This window comes from Calonectris borealis, chromosome 8 (genome assembly GCF_964195595.1).
Source record: "Calonectris borealis chromosome 8, bCalBor7.hap1.2, whole genome shotgun sequence".
In the NCBI taxonomy this organism is placed as follows: Eukaryota; Metazoa; Chordata; class Aves; order Procellariiformes; family Procellariidae; genus Calonectris; species Calonectris borealis.
The window spans coordinates 32082590-32093745 of record NC_134319.1 but is presented as its reverse complement, the minus strand read 5'-3'; the positions used below and the strand labels follow the sequence as shown (position 1 = coordinate 32093745).

At 50.1% G+C, this 11156-nt stretch overlaps 1 protein-coding gene across 1 annotated transcript; it reads right to left on the bottom strand.

The window, feature by feature from the left end:
* Positions 1-2640: 2640 nt before the first annotated feature.
* NPHS2 (NPHS2 stomatin family member, podocin) lies at positions 2641-9751 on the bottom strand. The gene is made up of 8 exons (XM_075157076.1): positions 9475-9751; positions 7766-7869; positions 6781-6853; positions 6399-6481; positions 5342-5545; positions 4555-4610; positions 3638-3716; positions 2641-2919 (listed from the first exon to the last, which is right to left on the bottom strand). The coding sequence occupies exons 1-8, from the start codon at positions 9749-9751 to the stop codon at positions 2641-2643; spliced, it is 1155 nt and encodes a 384-aa protein (XP_075013177.1).
* Positions 9752-11156: the final 1405 nt, after the last annotated feature.

The following is an 11156-nucleotide window of genomic DNA, read 5'->3' as shown; positions in this document are numbered from 1 at the left end:
CAATATACCAAACTCCCAGTGAAGTGGCTACCTGGGACTTCTGCCTCTGTCAGGTCCCCAAAGTGGAGCAGTCTGTATAGTTATAAAGCTCTGCAAGGCCAGCAGAGCTGCCTGGGTTCGGCACGACTCTGCAATTTGACCCAGTCTCAGCTTGGAAGAGCAGGCAGTGAAACTGTCAGGAATCACATCAGCTGCCAACTCCCTCGGAGTAAATTCTATTTTGGAAACATCATATATCACTAATCCTGAAGTACATTTTTAAATGATGTTTTCCTTCTGCAAGGTTTTTGAATGTAATATCTCCTGAAGGTAAAATGACAAGTTTCTGCCAGCTCTGTATACGTAAAAGAGAGAAGATCCTGCTGGAACAAGGCATGCTCTTTGGAACTGAGGATGCTCTTAGCTATAATTTGCCTTTTCTGTAACTGCAGAAAAGTTACATGTTTGAAAAAGCTAAGCCTGACTTCTGCAGATATGAGTGGAAATAGGGTAATGTGTGTGCCCTGACGTAGTACTGCATGTCTCTTGACAGTCATTTCTCAGACTAAGTGTTGTTCCTTTGAGACATTATCTGCAGAGTTGCTGGTCCTTGATGTGCCAAGGAATCTTGGTCTGGATGGATCATTTTACCCGAAGTTAGAAATGCAGCAAGAGAAGTGTTCAGAGAAAGGATCATCTGCAGCTCACTCTGTGTAGTATTACGCCCTTTTGCCCTAGGTTGGGAAACGGTGGCCTATTCCAGCAGCATGAGAAATAACCACAACCAGCCTTAGAGAAGTAACTACACAGCTCATGTTCGCCAGTGGAAGATTACAGAGCTGTTCCACTTCCCAGAGCTAATTTTCCATGAGTGGATCACTACTGAGATCTATTACAGACACACAAGCAGGAGCCACAGCCATCCTGCTGCCCTCTCCTGCGAGGGCTGCAGTGGCAGAATGATTTGGATGTGAGGTTACAGCTGGAGCTCAGATGCTTGTGTGATCACAGAGAAGTTCACAGGTGGATTTTTCCCACTTGTAAAGGGGCTGGTTCGCTGGGTGTCCTTGCTGTAAAAAGGCTGGCAAACACTTGTAGAGCAAGTATTACGGGAGCACTCAGTGTTGAGAAGGGGACTCCAGGAAGCTGAAGGGGCTGATTAAATACAGAATATGTGGTACTTAGTAGAAGTGGGATCCTTGTCCTTTGCAGCAGTATTAAGCCAGTACACACAGGCCATCCTCGTGACACAGCTGCATTTAACAGAAGTATTCCTGATGATGTATGCCAATGTGTGTGTGTTACCAGCAGGCAAAGAGGGACTGAAAAAATGAGTGAAAATAGAAGAGTGAGTGACTGGCTGGGTAACCCCTGCTAGGCACATGCATGATGGCTGACTACTATGTGGGTAATTAAAAGAAGAGCCACAAAGCGCCCTCTATCTTGGCCTCTACAGGCCACCAGCAGCAGAATGTTGGTCCTGGGAATGACTGTTCAGGGGAGGTCTGCTTTGAAGCAAGGGGAGATGCTCTAGATCAAGTAAAAGAGCAGGAGCAGAGCTGACATCCACCCAAAGGGCACCAGGATCAGAGAAACCGAGTGCAGTGGTATTTCCTTTGACAATGCTCCATATCTTTGCCAAAGGAAAGGGTTGCAGTATCTGTAGGTTCCCAGTCATTTCAAATAGCTTTTGGCAGGAAAGATATATAGGAGTTTTGAGGATTATAGGAGTTTTGAGGACTTTCTCTGTTTCTTCTTAGTGTGTGGAGGTTACCAAGGCAGCTGCAGCAGGCAAAAGTATTTTTGTTCTCCAGGCTCTCAGCTGGCTCTTCCCCAGCGGTGTTGGATTCCCCCTTGTCTGCTCAGAAGGAGTTGGTTAAACAGATCACCTCTAAAATGTTTAGATGCCCACAAGCTCAGACCTTGTCCTGCCTCACCCCCCAGTGGAAGCAAGCAGCAGCACAGCCTGCCTTTCCGCTGCACAGCCGATGTGCCTTGCAGGGAAGTGCCAAGCATTAAAGGTTGCCCTTTCCTCCTTTTCCTTTTCCTCCTGTTTTAGAACTAGGGCTAGACACCTTGGTTGCCTGTGTGTATGTATGTGCGCATGGGTGGTGACTGAAATCCCATATCCAGGACTACGCCATGGGACACAGCTTGTTCCCTCGTTGCAGGAGAACCAGACTGGCAGCACACACCAACCTGCCTGTGTCCTGAGCCCCTTCCCGTTCCCCCACCGACTGTCGGGTTTCCACCCCCGCCTGCCGGGCTGTTCAGTTTGGGACGGGGTATTAAGTACGTAGGGACTAGTCTGTCCTTCCTGCCGAGGTGTCGGGGCAGGATGGATCAGACCGCAGGGGCCAGGCCTTAGGGTGTCAAGGTGCATCTGGCCCAGTGAAAGAGAAAGGACGACACCCCTCTTCCTTCAACCCTGTGCTCACACACATCCCAGCCCTGCTCCTTGTGGTCCGTATTTTTCCCTTTCCGAAACAAGCAACACATACAATTCCACATACAATCCACTTTATATTACAGACCTGGGCTCCCTTCCCTCCTGCCTCCAGACCAGGACCTGCTGGTGGGCTTGCCAATAGGTCAGCCTTCTTGCTCCTCTCTGAGCAGGACTGACGAGGGGCAGCGTGGCAACCATTTCTGGGCCATCTCTTAGAGCATGGGTGAGTCCTTCTTGTCTTTCGGGCTTTCTGGGAGCTTTGTGGTGTCTGTGAGGAGGCTACTCACTGCCGGAGGACTGTGGGTAGCCGGAGAGACCAGGTTCATGGCGTCCAAAGGCAAGGGCAGGATGAAAGCAGGAGGTTTCTCTGCAGTAAGGGAGTGCAGTGCATGGAGGTAACGGAGCTGAGCAGCAGCAGGAGCACTGGAGAGGATCTCAGCTGCCATCCGCAGGGACTCAGCAGCAGCCTTTTCCCCCTCAGCAGCAATCACCTACCAAGCAGGGGAATAAAGAAGGCTTCCGTGAGGCTGGAAGTAAGGGGGCATGGATTGTTCATTACAGAGGGAGGTTGCCACCATGAAATTCCCAGGGCCAGCGTGATTATAATATTCCTGCTGTCTGAAGATCACGGCATGTACTAGACCTCTTGATGCTCCCAGAAGTTTGGGAGCTCATGTCTAACTCGTTTTTACTAGGCCCATCGGGGCTCACAACTGGGCATAGCCTTGCTGCAAAAGCATGGGAGAGGGCAACCCCCAGGCTAGGCTTGTGGGAAGGGTGCCTGACACCAACCTTACCCAGGCTTTTAAGCAGCTCAGTGCAAGGGATGGAGACCAGCCGGGGCTGAGCAAGGTGTGGGGTACATGACAGTGGTGACAGCCCTGCACTGGGCTCCTAGGGGAGAGTGAAACCCTGAGGAGGAAGAGATCCCCATGGGGATCACTGTGGGCCTGGGGATAACTCCAGATGACTTTGTAGGTCTTTCTGTCCTACTTGTAGGCCAGGTACCAGATGGGGCACTCCACTGGGCTGGCCCAGACTCTCGCTGTACCTCCCCTTGCTAGACACAGCTCTTGAACAGGAATTAAAGGAGACGTATCTTCCCAGAGCTGTACCCTAGCGTAGCATGTCCCAGGGACCCCCATCCAGGGGTGGGAAAGGAAGTTGGGATGCTTTGGAAGGAGATGGGAGGTATTCAAGTTGGCATACCCGCACTTTAGCCTGTCTCTGGGCCTCCGCTTCCACAGCCAGGGACTGCTGGACTTCAGCAGGCAGCTGCACGTTGTTGCTGTGGTAGTAAGGGACAGGGATTAGCTGGGCTCTAGGCTCTCCTGGCAGTACTGGATGGTCAATCTGAGGCTTGGAATGGGCTCATCAGTCAGTCTCTGCAGAGCCATTCACTCATGTTCTTTGATCCCTGGGTGCCCTTCTTTGTGTGTCTCACTTTAGCCTTCTACCTCCATTCCCATCTTTCTTTTCCAGCCTGGTTTTCTAGTGACCAAGCTTGCATGATCACTAGGCAGCAGAGAGACCTCTTCTCTCTCTGGCTCTGAGGCTTAAGTCTAAGCTCACTCTTTGCGAGTCATCAGAGAATCTGCTGGGAGGCTGCTCTCAAGACAGGCACAGGAATTTCCTTGTGTTCATAGATTTACTCATTCACCGCTTGGCTCTCTCTTCCATAGCCCTCTACGTGATGAGTGAGTCCCACCTCTCTGCATGGGCTTCTGAGTGATAAGCCCATCCTTACCACTGCTAAGACCCTGGGGCCTTTGATCTAGAGTGGGACACAGAGGGTTCGGTGCCTGCTGCGTCTCTTGGGCTACCAGAATTGAGTGCAAACTCTGCCTGCAGCAGCGGTGAAATGATGAGATCCCAGCTAAGGATCCTGCCCTGGCTGTCAGTGCAGGAGCAAGCACAGTCTTTTCATGTGGAAGTTTTACACGAGGCAGAGGCTGAAAGGGGCAGGGAAAATAGGAAGGCGAGAGGTGAGGCTCTACCCGCTGCAGAATGGCCGCAGGGAGAGAGCCAGAGGCAAAGCAAGAAGAGGAGCAGGCAGCAGTGAGCAGGGCAGGACAGGTACTTGCAAAGGGCCGGGGAAGTCCCCTCTACCAGCATTTCCTACCTACATTTCTGTTCTCTCCACTTTGATCCCCCAGCAGCCTGTGACCGCATCCAAAGCCACCTGTGAAGAGGAATATTTTTAGAGCATGGGGAGAACACCAGCCCTGGCCTAGGCCCCTTACAGGGAGTAAGACAGTGCAGGGACATTAATTCAAGGCAGTTAACTGCATAACTCTAAGGCAGCTTTATTAGGTTTTGTGTGCTATTGTGTGAGGCCCCTCAGAAATAAAATTACTTCCCTCACTTTACTTCTGATTTGTGTTTGCCCCAGGGGTTTAGCACGATTTAACTAGTCCATACGGGTTCAAGTGTGGAACCACTTCAGTTCCATAGGAAACATTCAGTTCCTGACTGATATCATCATGTACGTGTGTCATGGCCACAGAGAACTGCTGCTGGAGATCCCATGTATGCTGGGTTTATGGCAACTCACTCATGCTGCAGAATACATTTCTTCTGAGAATCTCCTCTCTGGGGTAAGTACTGAAGCTGGGGTATCACAAAGCACTGATGAAGCTGGTCTAAGTAGTTCCTTCATACTCCTCACACCATACTGTCTGCTACTCACCATGGCCGCCTGTGGGGCCCACACTGTATTTCCTTCCCCTAAAGTGATCCAAGTCAAAACACAAACAGAAGAAAAATGTCCCATTTTTTTGTGAAGGAGACACATGTTGCTATTATACCCTGCTGCAAACCAGTGTCTGTGATTTTTGAGGGACTGATCACCTGAGCTTCTTTGTGGAGCCTCATTTCACCCCTTGCTCTGCTGTCTCCCCCCTGTGGAAGTACCTTTATCTCCTGGCTGATGCTCTTCCTCTCCAAGAGAAGTTCAGAGAAGGCTCGATGTGCCAGGAGGCGCTTCGTCGTGGTCTGCACCAGCAGCTGGATGGCACTGGAGATGCTGCTCAGGGTGGTGAGGAGAAGAGAGGCATTCTCCAACCGGTAGTAGCAGACAGCATCTATCTCCAAAGTAACCATATCTTTGGTCACCACCTAAGCAGAAGACATTAGGGGAGATGGAGCTGGTTCTGACAACTCTAAGGTAGCACAGAAAGGCACAAAATTAAGAGAATGATGAAGACTAGCTGGATGGCTAAGTCTTTGTAGTTTCCACCTCTGCTACTGACTGACCTTGGACAAACTATATAAGCTCTGGATCTCAGTTCCCTGAGCAGCATCTTTGTATCTGTCTCCTCAGTACAGCTGCTGAGCTAGGGACTGTGAGTCATCCTATGCTGTGTTTCCCTGCCTGGTCCATTCCTGTTCTGAGAGCATAGGCTGTGTCCTGAGGTGTGTGCTCAGTTACTGTATCTCCAGAAGGATTTGCTGCACACCATGGGGGTAGCCTGGAGATGCTACCAGACAAGGACAGTCCCACTGGCAACGCAGCAGCACAGACAACATGTCCCAAAAGGAGAAGAGGGGCTGTGACTAGGGAGGTTGCACATTCAAGGGTTAGAAGCAAGGGTTCAGCCCTTTCTTCCTCCCAGGCTTATATAGGAGGAGCAGAGGAGCAGAGTACCACCCTCACATCGTTGTAAGATCTTAGTCTGAGCTCCTGTCCCCACTGCATGCACTCCTCAGTGTGGTGGGTAAAAAACACCTGGTCCAGTATCTTTGGCCCAACCTTTCCCTATTGGTGTATGTTACCACTAAAGCATGTCAAAATGAACGGGATTAAAAGCAGTAGTTTTAAAAAAGAATAAAATTCACTATGGTGAATTTTTGGCCTTCCATTTTCTGAGGTGTTAGGGTTACTTTTTGATGCAGGGATGAAGGCTGGAAGCATAAGGTGTAACGTTAAAGAGATCAAAAAATTAATATAGAGGGGGCTTGTCAGCCATACCTGATGGAACGGGATCTCCAGGGTTTTGAGACGGAGGTCTATCTTGTGATATGTGTCCAGACAGGGAAGGAAAAAGAAAAGGCCTGTGGGACGAAGAGAAAGGCAGCTGGTGATCATCAGAACCAGAGAAATTCTCTCTTGCTCTGGAGAACAGGGGAAGATTTGGCGTACAGAAATGCAAAGGAACAGCAATACATAGGCTCAGATGCTGAGGCTGCTTCTGTGATGTGAAAAGCCATTAGAAACTACTGGCCCTTAAGAGGAAGGGAGCAAAGACATCCCATCTCCTGTCTGGCCGTGCCTGCTTCAAGGGCACGTGAGCTTTGGTAGAGCATGAAGAAGAGGAGCAACGTGGCTGGGGGGAGCTCAGTAAACACCTTACCAGGCCCTCTGGCTCTGCCAGGAAGGAGATGCCCAAGTCGGAAAACGATGGCTCTCTCATACTCCCGCACTACCTGCAGAGGGAAACAAAAGCTAGGCTGGAGAGGAAGGTGTGGGACTGGGGAAAGGGGCTTCGCCAGTACGGGAGGAAGTCTGTTCTGAGAAAGCCCTGCAAAGGGAGGATTTCAGCAGGTATGAGCTAGTAACACCACTAGCCCTTTACGCTAGTCCCTTTACGCTAGCGGAGAACCCTGGCCTTGTGTGTGAGCAGCATACGAGCAGCCCTGTGACAGCCCGAGATTGGGTGAGACCAGCCCATGTTAGAGCTGCCCAGGGTCTCCCAGGATGAGGCCAGCATTCTGCTTCCTTATAGCCTGGCCAAACTTGAACACCCTGAGCTAAAATTTTCCATGTTGGTTGTTTCCCTCCAAGGGAACCATGTGTGTATGTGCTCACGTGTGTAAGATCTGAGCCATAATACTGACACTTGTTGAGAACAAGGTGCACGTGAAATTTCCTGAGAAGTGGGAACCGAAATATACCTACTTGTAGCCATGCTATAAATCTGATAAAAGGAGAGGATCAGGGAAAATCTGCTATTAACTGAGAGATCAATCTCTCTTAAAATTTTTAATTCAAAACCTGTTTAGCCTGCTGCTGCAATGCAGCCATCTCTGGGCTGGATAGGCTGAGGGTTATGTTTGAAAGTGAATAGACTTGCAATTTGTTTTAAAAAAGAGAAACCTAAGCTTGCTGATATTGCAGCAGGAGTATTTGATAGGCAGTGGTTGGACCCCTCTGCAGTCCTCTGCTGCAGCCACATGTGATAAAGGATAAGTCAAAGTTAATGATGAGTTGAAGAAGTGTAATTAGGGCCTTAGACTAAAAAAACTTCATGCTCATGTCCGACACGTGCTGAACCAGTGAGTTACATCCACATCAGACACCAAATACTAAACCTAGAGAGGCCCCATGACTATTCTCACCTTCATGCAGAACCAGACAGAAATGGGGAATGTCATTATGACGAACAGGAAAGACAAGATGGTCAGAAGCCACTCACAGATGCCCAGACCTGGAGACTTCACACCTAGGGAGAAATTCAACATGACTGTGTTAGGAGGGGACTGCTCCCAAAATACCAATGGCCTGATAAGTGCCTGCACAGATCAGCTTGAGTGTTGTCCTGTGCCCAGACCTGGTTTATGTGAACCATTTGGCTCTCTATAGCGCTGGGTTAAAGAATACTCCCTGCCCCAGGCAGCCAGGAGCTGCTAGGATGGACTGACAGATTTTGGCTTACTGTCAGAAATTGAGCCATGCTTCTCCATAGTGCCTTGACTAGAGAGCAGCCTTTAGCCCGAAGACCTGCAGCTGCCAAGGAGTGTTGAAAAGCTTGGAATGGGCAACTTGTTGTCTGAGCTGAGATCCCAGAAGCTTATCTGGAAAGATAAGCTAATGGCAAAGAGAAAGATTGTAAATAAGAGGTAGCTTTCAACATGCACAGCCTGAAGTGCCCTTCCCTATCAGAATATCTCAGGTCCTTTTGGAGTAGGATTTTAGTCGCATCCCAGCTCCCTAATGCAGTGGGACCAAGCCACTGGAGCTGCTGAAATCTCCCTGTGGTCTACAGCAGTCACACCAAGGTGCTGGAGGCTGACTGGAGTAGTCAGCCTCAGATGAGTATTGCCTTCTACATCTCCCCAGAGTCAGTGTGGGTCTGGCTGCCCTTTGTTGTGCTCCTGCCTGAGGGAAAATCTGCAGGTATGGCATGAAAATAGATAGATTACTTCTGGGTGTACCTAGACCTAGAGAGTGAACCATATTTTCCAGCAGTGAAGTTAGCATCCCTGCATCCCTCCCATTTTGAATCCTTTCTAGCCCTTCCAACCCTGCCCCTTTGCCTTTGGAGCTCTCTGCAGAGCCACCAGGTCCTGAGGGAGGTTCAGATCTCAGGAACCTGTGTGATCACTCTAGCTCCACAGCACCACTCACTAGCTGGGATCCCTGTAATTGAGGCAGAAAGAGGCAGTTGTGAAAAATTAGTTCCCAGAGAGACAGGAGCAAGTCTGAACCTTTGTGTCACTCTAGGGCAGCAGAGCTGCTGGCATGGAAGCGGACAAGTGATGCTGGCTCCTGTAATACACATCTGCCACGCCTGTGGTGATGCTGGGTCCAAAGAGGCACAGCCATCCTGCCAAAAGACTCACGATGCTCCCTCCTACCACTGCAGGCTGGGAATCTGCCTAACACATGGCCTGGAGAGGACCTGCTCTCAAAGATTATCTGGAAGGGGAGCTACGAGTGTGCACCTCAAGCGCAGTTCTTCCCTGCAGTGCAGTTCTTTGGGCTGTGAACTGGCATTGAGGCTAACTCCATCCACGTAAAGAAGGGCAAGCAAGAAAAGGAAGAGAGTAGAGTGTGAAAAGAACTGGGGAGCAGTGAGCTGAAGCATGAAGGATACTGGGAATGTAACTGCTTGTTGGAAGGTTCATTGCTTTGCTAGACAGTGCTGATCAGCCTGCAGTGCTGACTGCAGAAGCTGGCTGGAATCTCCCATATCCTGTCCTGAGGATAACCACGTCTGTGCAAGGTGGGTGTGATGACACTCACCGTGCAGAGAGCAGTCATACTGTGACCATACAGGGTCAAAGAGCCCATAGCTTTCCAGCCCCTTCCCTTCCGTAAGCCATACCTTCCTCTTGCTGCTCGCTGTCCAGCAACGCCATTGCCTCCATTTCTTCATCAGATATCACATCATCCACATCCACCACCGTGGACGTATGCACCCTACCGTCAGTCCCTGCAGTGCTCTTGATCTCCTTGGCTTTCTCCTGTTTTATGTCTCCCCTTCCTTTGCCAGCTTCTCTGCTGCTCTCCCTCTTCTCTCGTTTGCTCTGTGTTGCTGGGGACTCTCTGCGTCTCCTATGAGACTCTCTGGAAGAGCTCCGAGACCTCTTATCCATCCTCATCTGTGCCAAGGAGCATGCAGCTGCCTGTGGGAGTTGGATGAATTCGTGCTTGAATTTATTGCTGTAGGCAGGAAAACCAGGCAGGGGGCGAGAGAAGGGGAGGTGTCAGATCGAGGAGGCTTGTTTCAAATTTATTACAGGCTTGTCAGACATAATGGACAGTGAAGTGAGCAAGCTGTTTCCCAGCTGCTCTGCTTTCATCGCACACTGCTGTGGAGATGGGAAAGAAGGTTAAACCTGGACAGGGTGGAAACCAGGAAGACATTCTGTTTGCATCTTCCTGCCTTTGGAAATAAAATACAACCAGAAGCACTCAGATGATTTTTCGTAGATGTTTTCTGCAAAGCTGTTGAAAAGTAACCTAAAACTAACTGTCAGGCATGTGGCTCCAAAGACCTCACGTGGTATGGCCCAGAGAGGTGGGCCATGGGAGTGGCCCAGAGCAATAGACACCAGGGTGAAAAACCTTTACTGGTGAGACCAGTGGTTTATTCAGGAGTGTTTGGAGGGGTTGTTGTGGAGAACGGCTGTGTGAGCAGCATTTGACGCTCTAGAAGCCCTTTGGGTGGCACAGTGGAGGGATATTGGCAGCAACCTCCTTCCCTCTAGGGTCACCTCACATTTTAGCAGGGAGGGAAATTAGCTGGTCCCAGTTCATGAACTTTCCTTAATGAGTGCAAAGCATGGAGGCCATTGCAGGGTTAGAGCTGGTGAATCAAAATTGCCAAAAGAGTTTGTGCCTAAATGCCTCCCTAGTTTTCCACAGCAGGACCATGGCAGAGCAAACGGGGTTTTCCTTTTCATGCCGCACATGTGGTGACATCTGTGGAAACCCCTGCAAGAAACACTTTTAAAGTGTTTTAAAGTCACTGACCGAATTAAAGGAACCAGCACCTGGCTAGAAATCATACTACAGCAAGACAAGGCTGGAACATGAAGCGGTGACTTCCTTGCCAACAGGGCAGTGCTGAGCTCAGGGATGCTGGTCTCTGGTGTGGAGGAGCAGCTGGAGGGTGCTGGAAAGACAGCTGGGGAGGTGCCGCTCTTGTTTTTTCATGGATTCCTATTTTATTGCAGACTTGTGGCCTGCCCGGCATCAGGATGTTGCAGGCAGGGAGGGCAGGAGCAGCAGCTCCCTGTTTTCTCTGCTCCATCGTGCTGGGTGCCTCGTCAGCAGGTCACCGGGGAAGCGATGGTTGGAGAGGGCTAACGGCAGAGGCGAAAAGTTGGGTGGAGATGGGGCGTGATTAATAAATTCTTACAGTGTCTGTATTTGCTTTGAAAGTGCTCCAGAGACATTTTTTACTTTGTGTTTATCACTTGGCCAGCGTGGGGCAGGGGGAGATGGTCTCCAGCTGCTGAAAAGGGAGGTGACATTTTAAGCAGCAGCAGTAAATGGCGGCTC

Coding starts and splice junctions, on each gene's coding strand:
- NPHS2 (XM_075157076.1), bottom strand. CDS start 9,751: ATGAGGATGGATAAGAGGTCTCGGAGCTCTTCCAGAGAGTCTCATAGG. Junction 7,870..9,474: donor CAGCGAGCAGCAAGAGGAAG/GTATGGCTTACG, acceptor ATTTCTCCCTAG/GTGTGAAGTCTCCAGGTCTG. Junction 4,611..5,341: donor GCATCAGCCAGGAGATAAAG/GTACTTCCACAG, acceptor TCCTCTTCACAG/GTGGCTTTGGATGCGGTCAC.